Below are 15,879 nucleotides of genomic sequence, written 5' to 3' on the forward strand. Positions count from 1 at the left end.
ACGCATATCTTTGCCTCCTGTTCTCTTGTCTTTTCTGCGTAGCCTACAGTTCTGTTCGGAGTGTCTCACGTCACCAAAACATGTAGCTGCGCTAACATTTTTGACCGGAAATTGACATCATCTGACCATACCCACCCAGCTTCAGACAACATATGCCTGCACATGTTGTACCAATTTGAAAGTAATTGCTAGAAGTGTGCTACTCTTTCCTACTCTCATATCACCTGCTTTCTTTGTTTTTTTTTGTTCCTTTTGTTTTGTATTTGCTGCTGGAATTTACTTACTTCTTCCACAGTTTATACTGTTAAACAGATGAATACAGCAAGAAGGTTCAAAAGGATGTAGGCTGCAGCAATTGTCCACAGATGAAGAGGCTTGCAATGGATAGGGTAGCGTGGAGAGCTGCATCAAACGAATCTTGGGACTGAAGATTACGAACAGCAACATTGTGACTGTTCAAATAGTCTCCTATTACTTACCCATTACATAATAAAAAAAACAGGAGCCTGCATAACGTAAATATAAGTTAATGATAGAATAAATTAATTCTTAAACATGGGTTTATAGGAGGTTTTAGTCTTACACCATTCACAGCTCTAATAGCCTTTTTTGTATTCTGAAAACTCACTTAGCTGCTGCCAAATTACCTCACAAAATGACGCAACATTGAAGGTTGAAAAGAAAGTACGCATGGTAGGTATCCGTAATTGTTTTTTGTATGACATCCATATTTTAAATATCATTCAGGCTGATGTTATTTACATTTTCCATCACAAACTCAGTGACAGATAAATAAGTACACTGCACCAGCCGATAATCACACACCTAGATCTCAAAGGACATGGCCAGCACATACTCAGTACATGTACAGCAAGCTAAAAAAATGGTTTCATCCTTCAAAAGCAGAAACTATTCTAAATGAAAAACAGTTGCTTAAATGCTATACTTTCTTCTGTTAACATTTTCTTGTCTGTATTAGTCTCTATGAAAACTATATTATACACTAACAATATTCCAGTGGATAAAAATCTCTCAAAGGAATATTTAATACAGTGTGTGACTGAATCATATAGGGCATCCTTCTCGATGATTTGCAACATTAATTGTATTACCATTGTACACTAAAAAGATGCCTTATTCCGAAAGTAAACAAAACTTGAATGAGTCATCCACCACAAAAAGGTGATGTATACAGACATGATCCTACATATAGTAATAATCTTGATTTCGCTTTTAGGCTGAATAAATCTCAGCAGCTTTAACTTCACTGGAATGATGATATCAATGAAGTACCTTTATCAGTCACACAAACACCTAGAAAAATATTAGTTTTGTATCCTGCACTAAGCAGTAACAGGAAAGTTTTTATGAAATTTGAAGGTTTTTTACTTGGTTTAGACAAACAGTCAGACAATACTGAAGTAATTCATATGCATAGAGTTATAATTACACTTACAATGTCTATGTAAATGTATTTAAAATAATCCCCAGTGTGCCAACAGTGCGTGGTATCGTCTTGTTGTATTACTTTTGCAGGAAAAGCTGCAATGCTATAACACATTTCCCAATACTTAATGCATGGTGATAATTAACTAGATGACATACATTACAAAAAATGTTGACCAATGTTTAATCTCGAGCCTACTTCAAGAACAGGGTCATACACATCTGTTACAAAAATAGTAATCACATACTTTCTGTCAGGTGAAAATTTTTAAGCACAACAGAAATGTAATTGGCACCAATAGCAGTCAGCCATTTTTAGTATACTCGGTAAATTGTTTAGTGGATGTAGATAACTGAAGGATCAAAACGGGGAAAGTATACAAATTTCAAAGCTACGAATATACAGTCACATTTAACTCGAGCATAGAGTTCAGCACCAGATGTTCTTCTGTCAATGCAGCCAGTCATGTACAGCAGCTAGTCACGTGATATCGGTTTCTGGTCCGAAACGTCAACGCAGCCAGGCGTTTTACTGGTACAAGGCTCTCGCCAGCTCCATGGGAGGTCCTCGCTGAGTTCCTCATTCAGCTCCACATTACAGTCACCCAAGTGAAATTCAAACCCACAGTCTTCACATACCACTTCCTCCTTGACTACCCTCCGGCAACATCCACATTTTTCACGCATTGCAACACCGATCACTGCTGAAAAACAGAATTGAATCACTTAACACACTTCACATAACACTAATTTTCGTTATTTACGAGCCGCAAAAATTCGGCCAACAGGTTAGGGCTTTCAGGAATATGATATAACGTAAAAATTAATTATTTTACTAACAACAAGAACTCAGAACTCACTTAACTGCAGCATGTCATTTAACTTAATCGTGATAGAATGTAACTTTAATGTACGCAAACTGAATGTAGACAAATTATCAGTGCAAAAGTTCCTAAATGAACAATTAAAGATTTACGCTACATGCTGGAAATATGTACTTATTAATGAATGGACAGCCTCTACTTAAATTACCGGAAAGAAAAACGGAACAGTGAAATGCGATTCTCTAAGTTACCCGAGCCAGAACGTAAACAAAGCTATGACTACAAGCCGACCTTACAATCGCTTCGCGTGTCCTGGAATAATGTATAAAGAAAAGTGATAACCTTAATAGTAAGTTTAAAAAAAACACCAATACACTACTCAACGAATAATTTATATTGCACTGACTGTTATTACAATTTAAATAAGTTATCTTTACGAGAACGCTAACGCTCGGCCGCCTCGACTGACGCAGGACTGATTACCGACGTTTATGTTGCGCCGTCGTCATGAAACATAAAGTACTTCATTTTTAACCATTTTTCTACGAAAGAAATGGTTTTTGTAATACACTAAATGTATTCTGGAGCGATGCCACTAATATTTTCTCTTCTGCATTCGACTAGTCGAATGCAATTAATCGATTATACGGTTGTTGCGTTACTCGCTGTGGGTGTGCTTTGGATGCCGAGAATGTTTGATAATACGAAAGTATTGACCCGTTAGGAGTGTCTGAATCGATGGGCAGGTTCTCGGTGTAGGAGCGTTTGAAAGTCGGTTTGTTTGGGAATATTAGGCGGGGATGCGGGTTGATTACTGGTAGGGGACGTTTGTTTGGCGTTGTACCCGTTGCAACGTCAAAATATGTAGGTAGAGTTCTAAATTGTCGGTGTAATAGCCGTTAAGTCGGCGACTAGTTATGGCCGTTTAAGTTCGTAGTTTGCTTTGTATAACATCTGCCGCGTATATAATCGTTCATCAATTAGTTAAACATGGAGGAAGACAGGCCACCCGCAAACAGCGTCGATATACGTCGCATTCTGATACAGGCATTGGGCGGACTTCCACAAGAAAAGAAGAAAGGCAAACAAGTGAAAAAGCAAGCAAAGCAGCTGAACACTCCTGTAGGAGAACAAAATCAACGCCAAGAGACTAACACAACCCAAGCAGGACCATACGAAGAAGAACTGTAAGTGTGAACAACTGTCACACATTTATTTGCCATTCTTCCCAGAACTGAGTCTCACTTGTTCATTGAAGAGTTGAAATTTTTGACATTTCAGGCATAGAATGTTTATGGTCTAATCAGAAACATTTATTTTTACAGTAGTAGTTTTTCTTCCAGTTCATCTGATAGCCGTAAAGAGATGTATTGATACTAGATGAACTGCGTAAATAAAAAAATTCCCTTGTTCGTTCCATTCGGTTTTTACGTTTTTTTATGTCCATGTTTGGAAAATATCTGTGCTGGGTGTATACATGGACGTAAAGAAATCATTATAAAATAATATACCTATACACAGTAAAATATTGTTTGTGTACTGTGTATTCTTAATTGTGACATCTCTAATGAAATGAAAAATCTGTATTTGTTTTAGCTGCGTGAGATCTTGTAACATTATTTCCCTTTTACGCTACTTCCTTTCTACTTTCTTGTCCGGTAAAACTATTGGCAACTAAAATGGCCGACGCTCTGCCTAAATATATTTTTCTCATGTGTGTAATTTAAAATAAATATGGAAGTGTATATTGTGATTCTGCTAACGATTTAATATTCCATTGATCGACTATAACTGACGTTCTTAAAGTGGAGTTAAATGTAATAGATGTTTGGCAACATAGGCCTACCTTAATATTGTCTAAGAATCAATATTGTCTCTCTCTTCATGGTGGTGTCCTCTCTGGCATGAAATACCAGCTGCGGTTCACACTTTGTAATTGGTACAGTTTTCAAATTAAACCTTTATAATACATTGCTTTCAAATAAGTCTTTGCATCTTTATTTCCTCTCAACCCCGCCACCCCCCCCCCCCTTCTCCAGAAGTGTTGCATCAGGGATTATTGCAAAGCAAGGGGGGGGGAAAAGCAAAAGTTTAATAAATACACTCTCTGGATAAAGCATTTTTTTTTTTTTTTTCCTAATGTTGGTGTAGTTTGCAGATGGAATATTGACGCTAAGAAATATGGTAATTGTTGATTGACTGATTGTGAATTCTGATCAATGAAATACTGGTATAGTTTTATATTCTGTGGTCAGTCCCTTCCATGACATTGCAGGAGCCGATCTCACCCCCCCCCCCCCCCCCCTCGGGGCATTCCATGCTTTGTGATCTAGACGGTTGTAGCATGACAATCACGGATTTTGTATTAGCAATCAAGCCTGTTCCCATGATAAACTTTCACTATCATTAATTCAATAATCCCGGAGATATAGTGATTTGTTTGTCCTCGTAGCACAGCTCTCAATGGTCCACCCGTGAGTTTTCGGCCAATTAGAGAGATACCATCACCGGCAATATTTTCTTCAAAGTAACAAAACCAAGCAAACTTTTACAACTTGATGCACTTACACGTAATAATAATAATAAAAAAAATGATTTCCTGAGCGATGTGCCAATGGATAATTTGAAACGTAGTCGGCCGAAAAAATAGAAAGTAAAACAAGGCTGTTAAGTTTAGCTCTTAATACTTCCGGACGTGAATGCAGAATACACCTGAAACCTTACACCCAATAACTTACCTAAACAATGTGACAGGGTATGAAATTTCGTTCATAGTTTACAAACTGAGCGCAAAGTTGACGATTATTCTAAAACTCTTTTAAAACGCTTCCATGAGAAAGACCCTGTTCTAAACCACCTAAAAACTATATTTGGTTTTGCAATGCCAGCATATAATGCACTAAAAACAAGATGGAAGTGTATTGAAATAGAGCCCATATTCCTGTTACTTAAGATGATATCTGACATGTCTTTATTCTACAGTTGTTTAGTACCCTCCCTAGTCTTGATGACTAGGAAGTTAGATAAAGTGCAAATAACTCGAGAAACGTCAAACTGAGACTTGTTTTGCCATGGCTGATCGTGACCTATTTCTGTTTTTCTGTTTCGTAAATTAACTGTGCATTACTAACGCAGCGGATATCATGGTAGTAAAGCTGTTGCACAACGGCTACAGCACACATCGTATAAATAGCCCGCAGGTTTTATACCATTGTCACATTGTGTAAATTTTGGTTAAGTTCATAGCAGTTTTCTAAAATTTTTGAATGGATCTGTGTTACAGAGAATTATTAGTGTCTCCATTATTGTGTAATGCCCTTTGTGTGCTAGTTTAAAGTTACAGCGTACTTTTTGTTAGCATAATATGCTGTTAATGCGGAACATTAGTGTACTGATGGAATATTGTATAAATGTCTTGCTATAATCCATGGTGGCTTAACCACTGTTAGTTCCTTTGAAAGTGAGAAAACTAGCATACCCATCACCATAGGGGCCACGCCCGATAGCTGTGCAAGAGCAGCCACGGGGAAGTTTCTTTACCACAGGCTCCAAAGCCTGGTAAAGATTTCTTTGCACATGATCCCAAGCTGATGATACATTTCTATAAGTGTCAGAGGCCAAAGCTACAGGTAGAAAAGTTCCCTTGTAGGATCCTAAGCTTATATTTATTTCAAGTTACTTCAATTTTTTACCTGCTTCGTTAATTTGCTGTAGAATGTCGTCAGGAAAACCACACTACTGGCCAGATGATGTCACTGATGGTATTGACCGGGAAGAAATTTTGATAATACAGAAAATACCCTTTTCAAATGTGATTACTTCAAATTACTAGAGCCACAAAAAAATAGAAAACTATTTTTATTGTACTCTATATTCGAATTTCATTTTCTATAAGGAGAATTTTGTATGAAAACTTCCTGGCAGATTAAAACTATGTGCCGGACCGAGACTCGAACTCGGAACCTTTGCCTTTCGCGGGCAAGTGCTCTACCAACTGAGCTACCCAAGCAAGACTCACGGCCCGTCCTCACAACTTTACTTCTGCCAGTACCTCTTCTCCTACATTCCAAACTTTACAGAAGGTCTCCTGCTCAGGTTCACAGTTTTAATAAGCCAGGAAGTTTCATATCAGCGCACACTCCGCTGCAGAGTGAAAATCTCATTCTAGAATTTTGTATAGCTAAAAAAATTACTAATTTGCGCTATTTTTTACTGAAGCTGATTTCCTAGTAATCAGGACTTTTGATACTTTCCTCAGAGAGCATTTTTTTGCGTTTTATGGTCCCACTGCAAAACGAAATATAGTATTTTAGGTGGTTGAGAGCATGGTATTTCTAATGGAAGCAGTTTAAAACATTTTTGACGTTTCTAGAAAGATCGTAAAATTTGCGCTCAGTTTATAAACCATTGGAAAGCAGTAGGAGAATGAAATTTTATATTTTAACACCTTGTATTGGTAAGTTACTGCGTGCAAAGCTTCAGGTTTATCCCGCAATCACTTCCGGGGAGATAGAGCAAAATACTGCCTTTTCTTCCAAAGCATTTTTCTTTTGCCGACTTTGCTTCACCTAGTCGTAGTCTTTCAGCCCCTTATATGATCGCAGTCCAAAACAAATTTAGTTTTTTAGGTGTTTTAGAACGTTGTCTTTCTAATTAAAACGGTTTAACAGAGTTTGCAGAAGACACTTTTGTAAAAGTGGGCCGGCCGCAGTGGCCGTCCGGTTCAAGGCACTTCAGTCTGGAACCGCGTGACTGCTACGGTCGCAGGATCGAATCCTGCTTCGGGCATGGATGTGTGTGTGATGTCCTTAGGTTAGTTAGGTTTAAGTAGTTCTAAGTTCTAGGGGACTGATGACCTCAGATGTTGAGTCCCATAGTGCTCAGAGCTATTTGAACAATTTTTGTAAAAGTGGGACGCAAATAATCATTTTTGGCGTTTTTAGAAAATTAGTCAACTCTGCGCTCTGTTTGTAAAGCAATGGAAAGCATTATGAGAATGAAATTTTATATTCTGAGACCTTTTCTTGGTAAGTTATTACGTGCAAAGTTTCAGGTGTATCCCGCATTTACTTCCGTAGATATAAAAAGCTAAACTTCACTTTTTTTTTCGATCGTCTTATTTTTCAGCCGGCATTGCTTCAAATTATCCATATGCAAATCGCCCAGGAAATCTTTTCTATTACTTCTCTTAAGAGACTGCAAAAAGTTGTACAAGATTGCGTAGTCTTGTTTCTTTCTTGGAAATATTGCTTGAGATGATATCTAAAAGTTGCGGAAAACTCACGGGAGTACTGTTCGCAGCTTTGCCATGGGTCAAACAACTGGCTATATTCATGGAACTATTGAATCAGTGATCGTGAAATTTCTGTGGTTTCGATTAATTACTCAGTGCAAGATTCTGAAATGGTCCCTTTTAAAAGTACACAGCCAGAGTCCTTCCTTGTCCTTGTTCATCCCAAGTTTCTGGTCCACCTTTAATTATGTCATTGATGACAGGACATCAGACATTTATTTTCCTTTTATAATCCTATGGACTGTGGTAACCAAGGGATTCAGAGCTTTTTGATAGTCATAAATCTATTGTTTCAGTACTGTGTCACCTGCTGCAGAAAGTTTGCTGTTATGGAATATCCACCCTGAGTTGCCATTGGGTGGTTAAGTTAGATATGATAGACAGAAAACAGCACTGTATTTTAGTTAGTCATCTGCAGACATGAAAATAATTGACATCAACAGTTTGGACTACTGTTTAAGTTGTGTATTAATGATTTTTTCAAGTAATAATGCCTGCAATGTCCAGCTTTGCACAGATAACTTATTTTTTGTTTTGCTCATCACTTGCGTGAGGCTGGACGACACAAGATAATACGTTCAAATTGCATTGGATTATCAAATTCTGGCTATGCAAGTTTTTCCACCATCAGGATTTGAACTGTACATTTCTGAAATAATTGTCATTACACCAGCATGTTTTGATTACGGAGGTTAGTTACACACAGATGTCTTGAACACACCAACAAAAAAGTTAAGCATCCAGAAGAAGACAAATGACATGAAATGAAGCTTCATGTGATGAAAGATTGTATAGTTTTACTTCAGTGATTACATAATAAAATTGAATGAACTAGAAATTTTGCAGTATAGGCACAGTGCTGGTCCCTCATTGGTAGGATGTTGCTGTCTATAGAACTTGATGCATGCAGTGATTTGGTTGGGAAATGTGTCATACAGCTATTGTATAATCTCGTGAAAAACTATTCAACTGACTGTTAATATGTATACTGACATTGTGATGAGGTTGACATACGAACTGGGACACTCTAGACCGGCAGTACACCTGTGGATATTTTGACTATCAAATATGCTGGGAGAAACTCAAGAATCACAACAGATGTTATGTCGGGTATAGACTGGGAATCCTTGCTGGTCAAGGGATAACCACATGTCATGCAGACATGTCACAGAAACACAGATCATGTGTGGATTAGTGGTGCCAGAATACTGTCCCATGTGAGTTAACACATGACTCAGAATTTTTTTGGTTTACTTCTATCCCACTGAATTTCCCTGAACCACTATCAGAGGTGACTGCAAGTCATATGTGGTAGCTGCTCACACCATCACACTAGAGAAATACCCATGTATCTTTTGAAAACATTGTCAGAATGTGTCTCTTGGCCATGGCACACAATACTGGCAGACACTGATAATCCAAGGTAGTGCTTAACGAAGATCCATCATTGAAAATGATGCCGCTCTTCAGCATTCAATGCTGTGTGCGTACGGAGCCATTCCAAATCCGGCAGTCTGTGTTGTGGTTTTGTGTATCCCTTACATGGGATAATAGTTAAGTAGCCCAGCTGCTGCAAGTCTCTGACCAATAGTGTTGCCTGATATGGGGCATTATAGTGAAACCATTATTTGTTCATGGGGAGCTAAAAGTATGAATTAACACATGTAGTTTCCCCTCACGTTCCCATTCATTACAGCATTTGGCCACTCGTTCACAGTACTCTTACCATCTGACACATCTTCAGCCCATTAAATACCCCGAATTGCTTTGTAACAGAGTAACAACAGTAATTCAGTTCTAGAAGTCGCAGACCATAAATCTACATTATCATTTACATATCCGTTCATAACATATACATGTATGGAACTGCATCTATATTGGATCATTACTTCCAGGTGCTTAACGTTTTACGTCTGTATATTTGTATGTGAGGGACTGCAGGTACCCATGATAATTCTGGCTGCACAGAGGTGTCTGTGCTTAATGGACTGGGGCATCATGGCAAGTCGTATTTAGTTTCACCACTGCTGGAAAAAAAAATTAGGCTAGTACATAGATTTAGAGGTTTCTAATTCACTCAAGATTTATTGTTGCAACAGTGCATATGGAGTGCATGAAATGATTACATTACAGATCAATAACACAAGTAGTTCTGAGGTACATCTACATGATTACTCTGCAATTCACATTTAAGTGCTTGGCAGAGGGTTCATCCAACCACAATCATACTATCTCCCTACCATTCCACTCCCGAACAGCGCGCGGGAAAAAACGAACACCTAAACCTTTCTGTTCGAGCTCTGATTTCTCCTATTTTATTTTGATGATCATTCCTACCGATGTAGGTTGGGCTCAACAAAATATTTTCGCATTCGGAAGAGAAAGTTGGTGACTGAAATTTCGTAAATAGATCTCGCCGCGACGAAAAACGTCTTTGCTGTAATGACTTCCATCCCAATTCGCGTATCATATCTGCCACACTCTCTCCCCTACTACGAGATAATACAAAACGAGCTGCCCTTTTTTGCACCCTTTCGATGTCCTCCGTCAATCCCACCTGGTAAGGATCCCACACCGCGCAGCAATATTCTAACGGAGGACGAACGAGCGTAGTGTAAGCCGTCTCTTTAGTGGACTTGTTGCATTTTCTAAGTGTCCTGCCAATGAAACGCAACCTTTGGCTCGCCTTCCCCACAATATTATCTATGTGGTCTTTCCAACTGAAGTTGTTCGTAATTTTAACACCCAGGTATTTAGTAGAATTGACAGCCTTGAGAATTGTACTATTTATCGAGTAATCGAATTCCAACGGGTTTCTTTTGGAACTCATGTGGATCACCTTACACTTTTCGTTATTTAGCGTCAACTGCCACCTGCCACACCATACAGCAATCTTTTCTAAATCGCTTTGCAACTGATACTGGTCTTCGGATGACCTTACTAGACGGTAAATTACAGCATCATCTGCGAACAACCTAAGAGAACTGCTCAGATTGTCACCCAGGTCATTTATATAGATCAGGAACATCAGAGGTCGCAGGACGCTTCACCGGGGAACACTTGATATCACTTCGTTTTTACTCGATGATTTGCCGTCTATTACTACGAACTGAGACCTTCCTGACAGGAAATCACGAATCCAGTCGCACGACTGAGACGATAGCCCATAGGCCCGCAGCTTGATTAGAATTCGCTTGTGAGGAACGGTGTCAAAAGCTTTCCGGAAATCTAGAAATAAGGAATCAACTTGACATCCCCTGTCGATAGCGGCCATTACTTCCTGCGAATAAAGAGCTAGCTGCGTTGCACAAGAACGATGTTTTCTGAAACCATGCTGATTACGTATCAATAGATCGTTCCCTTCGAGGTGATTCATAATGTTTGAATACAGTATATGCTCCAAAACCCTACTGCAAACCGACGTCAATGATATAGGTCTGTAGTTCGATGGATTACTCCTACTACCCTTCTTAAACACTGGTGCTACCTGCGCAATTTTCCAATTTGTAGGTACAGATCTATCGGTGAGCGAGCGGTTGTATATGAGTGCTAAGTAGGGAGCTATTGTATCAGCGTAATCTAAAAGGAACCTAATCGGTATACAATCTGGACCTGAAGACTTGCCCGTATCAAGCGATTTGAGTTGCTTCGCAACCCCTAAGGTATCTACTTCTAAGAAACTCATGCTAGCAGCTGTTCGTGTTTCAAATTCTGGAATATTCCATTCGTCTTCCCTGGTGAAGGAATTTCGGAAAACTGCGTTCAATAACTCCTCTTTAGCGGCACAGTCGTCGGTAACAGTACCATCGGCACTGCGCAGCGAAGGTATTGACTGCGCCTTGCCGCTTGTGTACTTTACATACGACCAGAATTACTTCGGATTTTCTACCAAATTTCGAGACAATGTTTCGTTGTGGAACCTATTAAAGGCATCTCACATTGAAGTCCGTGCCAAATTTCGCGCGTCTGTAAATTTTAGCCAACTTCGGGATTTCGCGTTCTTCTGAACTTCGCATGCTTTTTTTCCGTTGCCTCTGCAACAGCGTTCGGACCTGTTTTGTGTACAATGGGGGATCAGTTCCATCTCTTACCAATTTATGAGGTATGAATCTCTCAATTGCTGTTGCTACTATATCTTTGAGTTTGAGCCACATCTCGTCTATATTTGCATAGTCAGTTCGGAAGGATTGGAGATTCTCTTAGGAAGGCTTCTAGTGACACTTTATCCGCTTTTTTAAATAATTATTTTGCGTTTGTTTCTGGTGGATTTGGAAGAGACGGTATTGAGCCTAGCTACAACGACCTTGTGATCACTAATCCCTGTATCAGTCATGATGTTCTCTATTAGCTCTGGATTGTTTGTGGCTAAAAGGTCAAGTGTGTTTTCGCAACCATTTACAATTCGCGTGAAACATGTTGTAGCCTCCGCAGGCGGCAATGTGGGCACTGCCTCTGGCATCCAGTCGGTTGTACATATGGCGAATACTCTCCTGCGATATGTTATTCCATGCCTGCTCGACCTGTTCACACAGTCCTGTAAGAGTTGTTGGTTGGTGAGTCGCACGAGTCACTTCTCATCCCATTATATTCCATACGTGCTCGATTGGAGGTAATCTGGAACTTGTCAGGGAAGTTGCTGCACGTCTTGCTGCAGAGCATGTTGAGCTACATAGGCAGTGTGTGGGCGAGAGTTATCCTGTTGGAACAACATGTCACCTTCCTCTTGTAAGAACAGGTCTAACAACGTTCTGCATGTACAGAGAGCTGGTTACCATCCACTCCAGAAATACCAAAGGTGAAAGAGAGTTGTAACTTACTGTACCCCAGACCATAAGACCTGGGTGGGGCCAGTGTGTCTTAGTTGAATGCACTATACGAGACAGCACTCACCAGATCTACGTTGTACATGCAAACGTCCATCACTTGCGTCCAGACAATCTATTTTCATCTCTGAAAACCACGGCGCGCCATTCCATCTTCCAAGTGGTCCGCTGACGACACCAGTCGAGCTGTGCACGTCGGTGCTGTCGCGTGAGGACAACAGGCTAGAATTGTGCTTGCCCATAGTCCCACTGCTAATAACCGGTTCGCAACAGTTCGTGTTCACACGTCTGAGCTTATAAGCTGTCTTATATGTGCTGCGGTACTGTAAGATTTTGCACTGCTGCCCTTATAGTACTACGATCCTGGTGTGTCTGAGCTTCGTGGCCCCAGAGGGTGGAAGTCCAGGACGTCGTCTATGGGTGTGAGAATGTTCACCTTATACCAACATCGTTGACACCTAACGAAGCACGTCCAACTTGTATGGCAATTCTCCTAAAGGACCATCCCCCCACTCGGAAGGCCACAATTTGACTCCTTTCAAACAAGCTCAGTTGGCTGTAGGAAGCTCGAGTGCCTTTCCGTGGCATGGTTGCCCGTTTGCTTCACATGATTGCACCACACTAAGCATTCTGGCGGCGAGTGTTCCCTATTGAAGGGTAGACACAAATGGCGCTCTGGTAGCTATGCTACTACGCTAGATGTTGACGGACGACGTTGAAACCATTATCAGTACATCTACACTATTGGCCATTAAAATTGCTACACCACGAAGATGACGTGCTACAGACGCGAAATTTAACCGACAGGAAGAAGATGCTGTGATATGCAAATGATTAACTTTTCAGAGGATTCACACAAGGTTGGCGCTGGTGGCGACACCTTCAACGTGATGACACGAGGAAAGTTTCCAACAGATTTCTCATACACAAACAGCAGTTGACCGGCATTGCCTGTGAAACGTTGTTGTGATGCCTCGTGTAAGGAGGAGAAATGCGTACTATCACGTTTCCGACTTTGATAAAGGTCGGATTGTAGCCTATCGCGATTGCGGTTTATCGTATCGCGACATTGCTGCTCTCGTTGGTCGACCTCTAATGACTGTTAGAATATGGAATCGGTGGGTTCAGGAGGGTAATACGGAAAGCCGTGCTGGAACCCAACGGCCTCTCATCACTAGCAGTCGAGATGACAGGCATCTTATCCGCATGACTGTAACGGATCGTGCAACCACGTCTCGATCCCTGAGCCAACAGATGGGGACGTTTGCAAGACAACCACCATCTGCACGAACAGTTCGACGACGTTTGCAGCAGCATGGACTATCAGCTCGGAGACCACGGCTGCGGTTACCCTTTGACGCTGCATCACAGACAGGAGCGCCTGCAATGCTGTACTCAACGACGAACCTGGGTGCACGAATGGCAATACTCATTTTTTCGGATGAATCCAGGTTCTGTTTACAGCATCATGATGGTCACATCCGTGTTTGGCGACATCGCGGTGAACGCACATTGGAAGCGTGTATTCGTCATAGTCATACTGGCGTATCACCCAGCGCGATGGTATGGGGTGCCATTGGTTACACGTCTCCGTCACCTCTTGTTCGCATTGACGGCACTTTGAACAGTGGACGTTACATTTCAGATGTGTTAGGACCTGTGGCTCTACCGTTCGTTCGATCCCTGCGAAACCCTATATTTCAGTATGATAATGCACGACCGCATGTTGCAGGTCCTGTACGGGCCTTTTTGGATACAGAAAATGTTCGACTGCTGCCCTGGCCAGCACATTCTCCAGATCTCTCACCAACTGAAAACGTCTGGTCAATGGTGGCCGAGCAACTGGCTCGTCACAATACGCGTCACTACTCTTGATGAACTGTGGTATCGTGTTGAAACTGCATGGGCAGCTGTACCTGTACACGCCATCCAAGCTCTGTTTGACTCAATGCCGAGGCGTATCAAGGCCGTTATTACGGCCAGAGGTGGTTGTTCTGGGTACTGATTTCTCAGTATCTATGCTCCCAAATTGCGTGAACATGTAATCACTTGTCAGTTCTAGTATAATATATATGTCCGAGGAATACCCGTTTATCATCTGCATTTTTTCTTGGTGTAGCAAATTTAATGGCCAGTAGTGTACTATTCCCAGGTGGCGTATGCCGTCATCGCGCCAAAATCGACGTCGTCTTTGCAGCTGTACTATTTTTTTTTTCCGGCAGTGTACTTCAGCGAAACTTATGTTCCCGTAAAAAGAAAGCTATGAAGTCAGTATCAAACGTTACTGGAATGTAAGAAAGAAATAATGTGCAAGACGACTGGAATAACAATGAAAGAACTGTAAAAGTGCCTCCACAGACCCTGGCGGGCCCTTCGACACCGACCGACCGCCGTGTTGCCCTCCTCCAGTACGTCATTGGATGCGGTATTGAGGGCCGTGGGTTCAGCACACCACTCTTTCACTTTCCCGGTCGTTGTCAATTTTCATGACCTGGAATCGCTACTAGTATGAGGGAATTGTATTTACGAATATTAGAGAGTGAGTGGTGAACTTGGGAAATGGCGGCATGTATGGCTGGCTCTGAGCACTATGGGACTTTACTACTGAGGTCATTAGTCCCCTAGAACTTAGAACTAGTTAAACCTGACTAACCTAAGGACATCACACACATCCATGCCCGAGGCAGGATTCGAACCCGCGACCGTAGCGGGTGCGCGGTTCCAGACTGCAGCGCCTAGAACCGCAGGGCCACTTCGGCCGGCGCGACATGTATGTCTTTTATTTGTGTTTGCTTTGCATGACTAAGATATGTTGCGTTGAGTTGTGGGAGGAGACCAAACAGCGAGGTCATCGGTCTCATCGGATTAGGGAGGGAAGTCGGCTGTGCCCTTTCACAGAAACCATCCCAGTATTTGTCTGAAGCGATTTAGGGAAATCACGGGAAAACTGAACGAGGATGGCCGGACGCGGGATTGAACCGTCGCCCTCCCGAATGCGAGTCCAGTGTGGTAACCACTGCGCCACCTCGCTCGGTTATGACTAAGGCAGTTTATTGTTATAAGAGACTCGGCAATACCAGTTTTGTCTGCGTAGGTGGTACAGCCATTGGTAAGTGTGTAGGTGGTTTTGTGTTAGCAGAAGAGCCAACTCCGTGTTACAAGTGGAGGCCGAAATGCACGCGTGTTAGCTCACGCAGGCTGGCGTGAAGAGGGAAGAACTATACTGACGTGAGGTCTGGAACATGACAAGGAATGAATTCAGAAAGCGGACGTTATTAGTTTCATAATTAACGTTAATCCATTTATGATGACCGTCGCTCTTGACGGTACATGATTCACAATATTATCTGTTAAGGATACATTCTTGAAGTAATTATAGTAACTGAATCTGGCGCCTTGCTAGGTCGTAGCAAATGACGTAGCTGAAGGCTCTGCTAAACTGTCGTCTCTGCAAACGAGAGCGTATGTAGACAGTGAACCATCGCTAGCAAAG

At 41.4% G+C, this 15,879-nt stretch overlaps 1 protein-coding gene across 1 annotated transcript in view; it reads left to right on the forward strand.

The window, feature by feature from the left end:
* The first annotated feature begins 2,997 nt into the window (after nucleotides 1-2,997).
* LOC126248219 (uncharacterized) overlaps nucleotides 2,998-15,879 on the forward strand; it is a 185,473-nt gene continuing 172,591 nt past the window's right edge. Inside the window, exon 1 of the mRNA XM_049949042.1 lies at nucleotides 2,998-3,457. Coding sequence (XP_049804999.1) covers nucleotides 3,261-3,457 — 197 coding nt within the window. The 5' untranslated portion in view covers nucleotides 2,998-3,260. The remainder of the gene's footprint in view (nucleotides 3,458-15,879) is intronic.

Source organism: Schistocerca nitens, chromosome 3, assembly GCF_023898315.1.
Source record: "Schistocerca nitens isolate TAMUIC-IGC-003100 chromosome 3, iqSchNite1.1, whole genome shotgun sequence".
Classification (NCBI taxonomy): Eukaryota; Metazoa; Arthropoda; class Insecta; order Orthoptera; family Acrididae; genus Schistocerca; species Schistocerca nitens.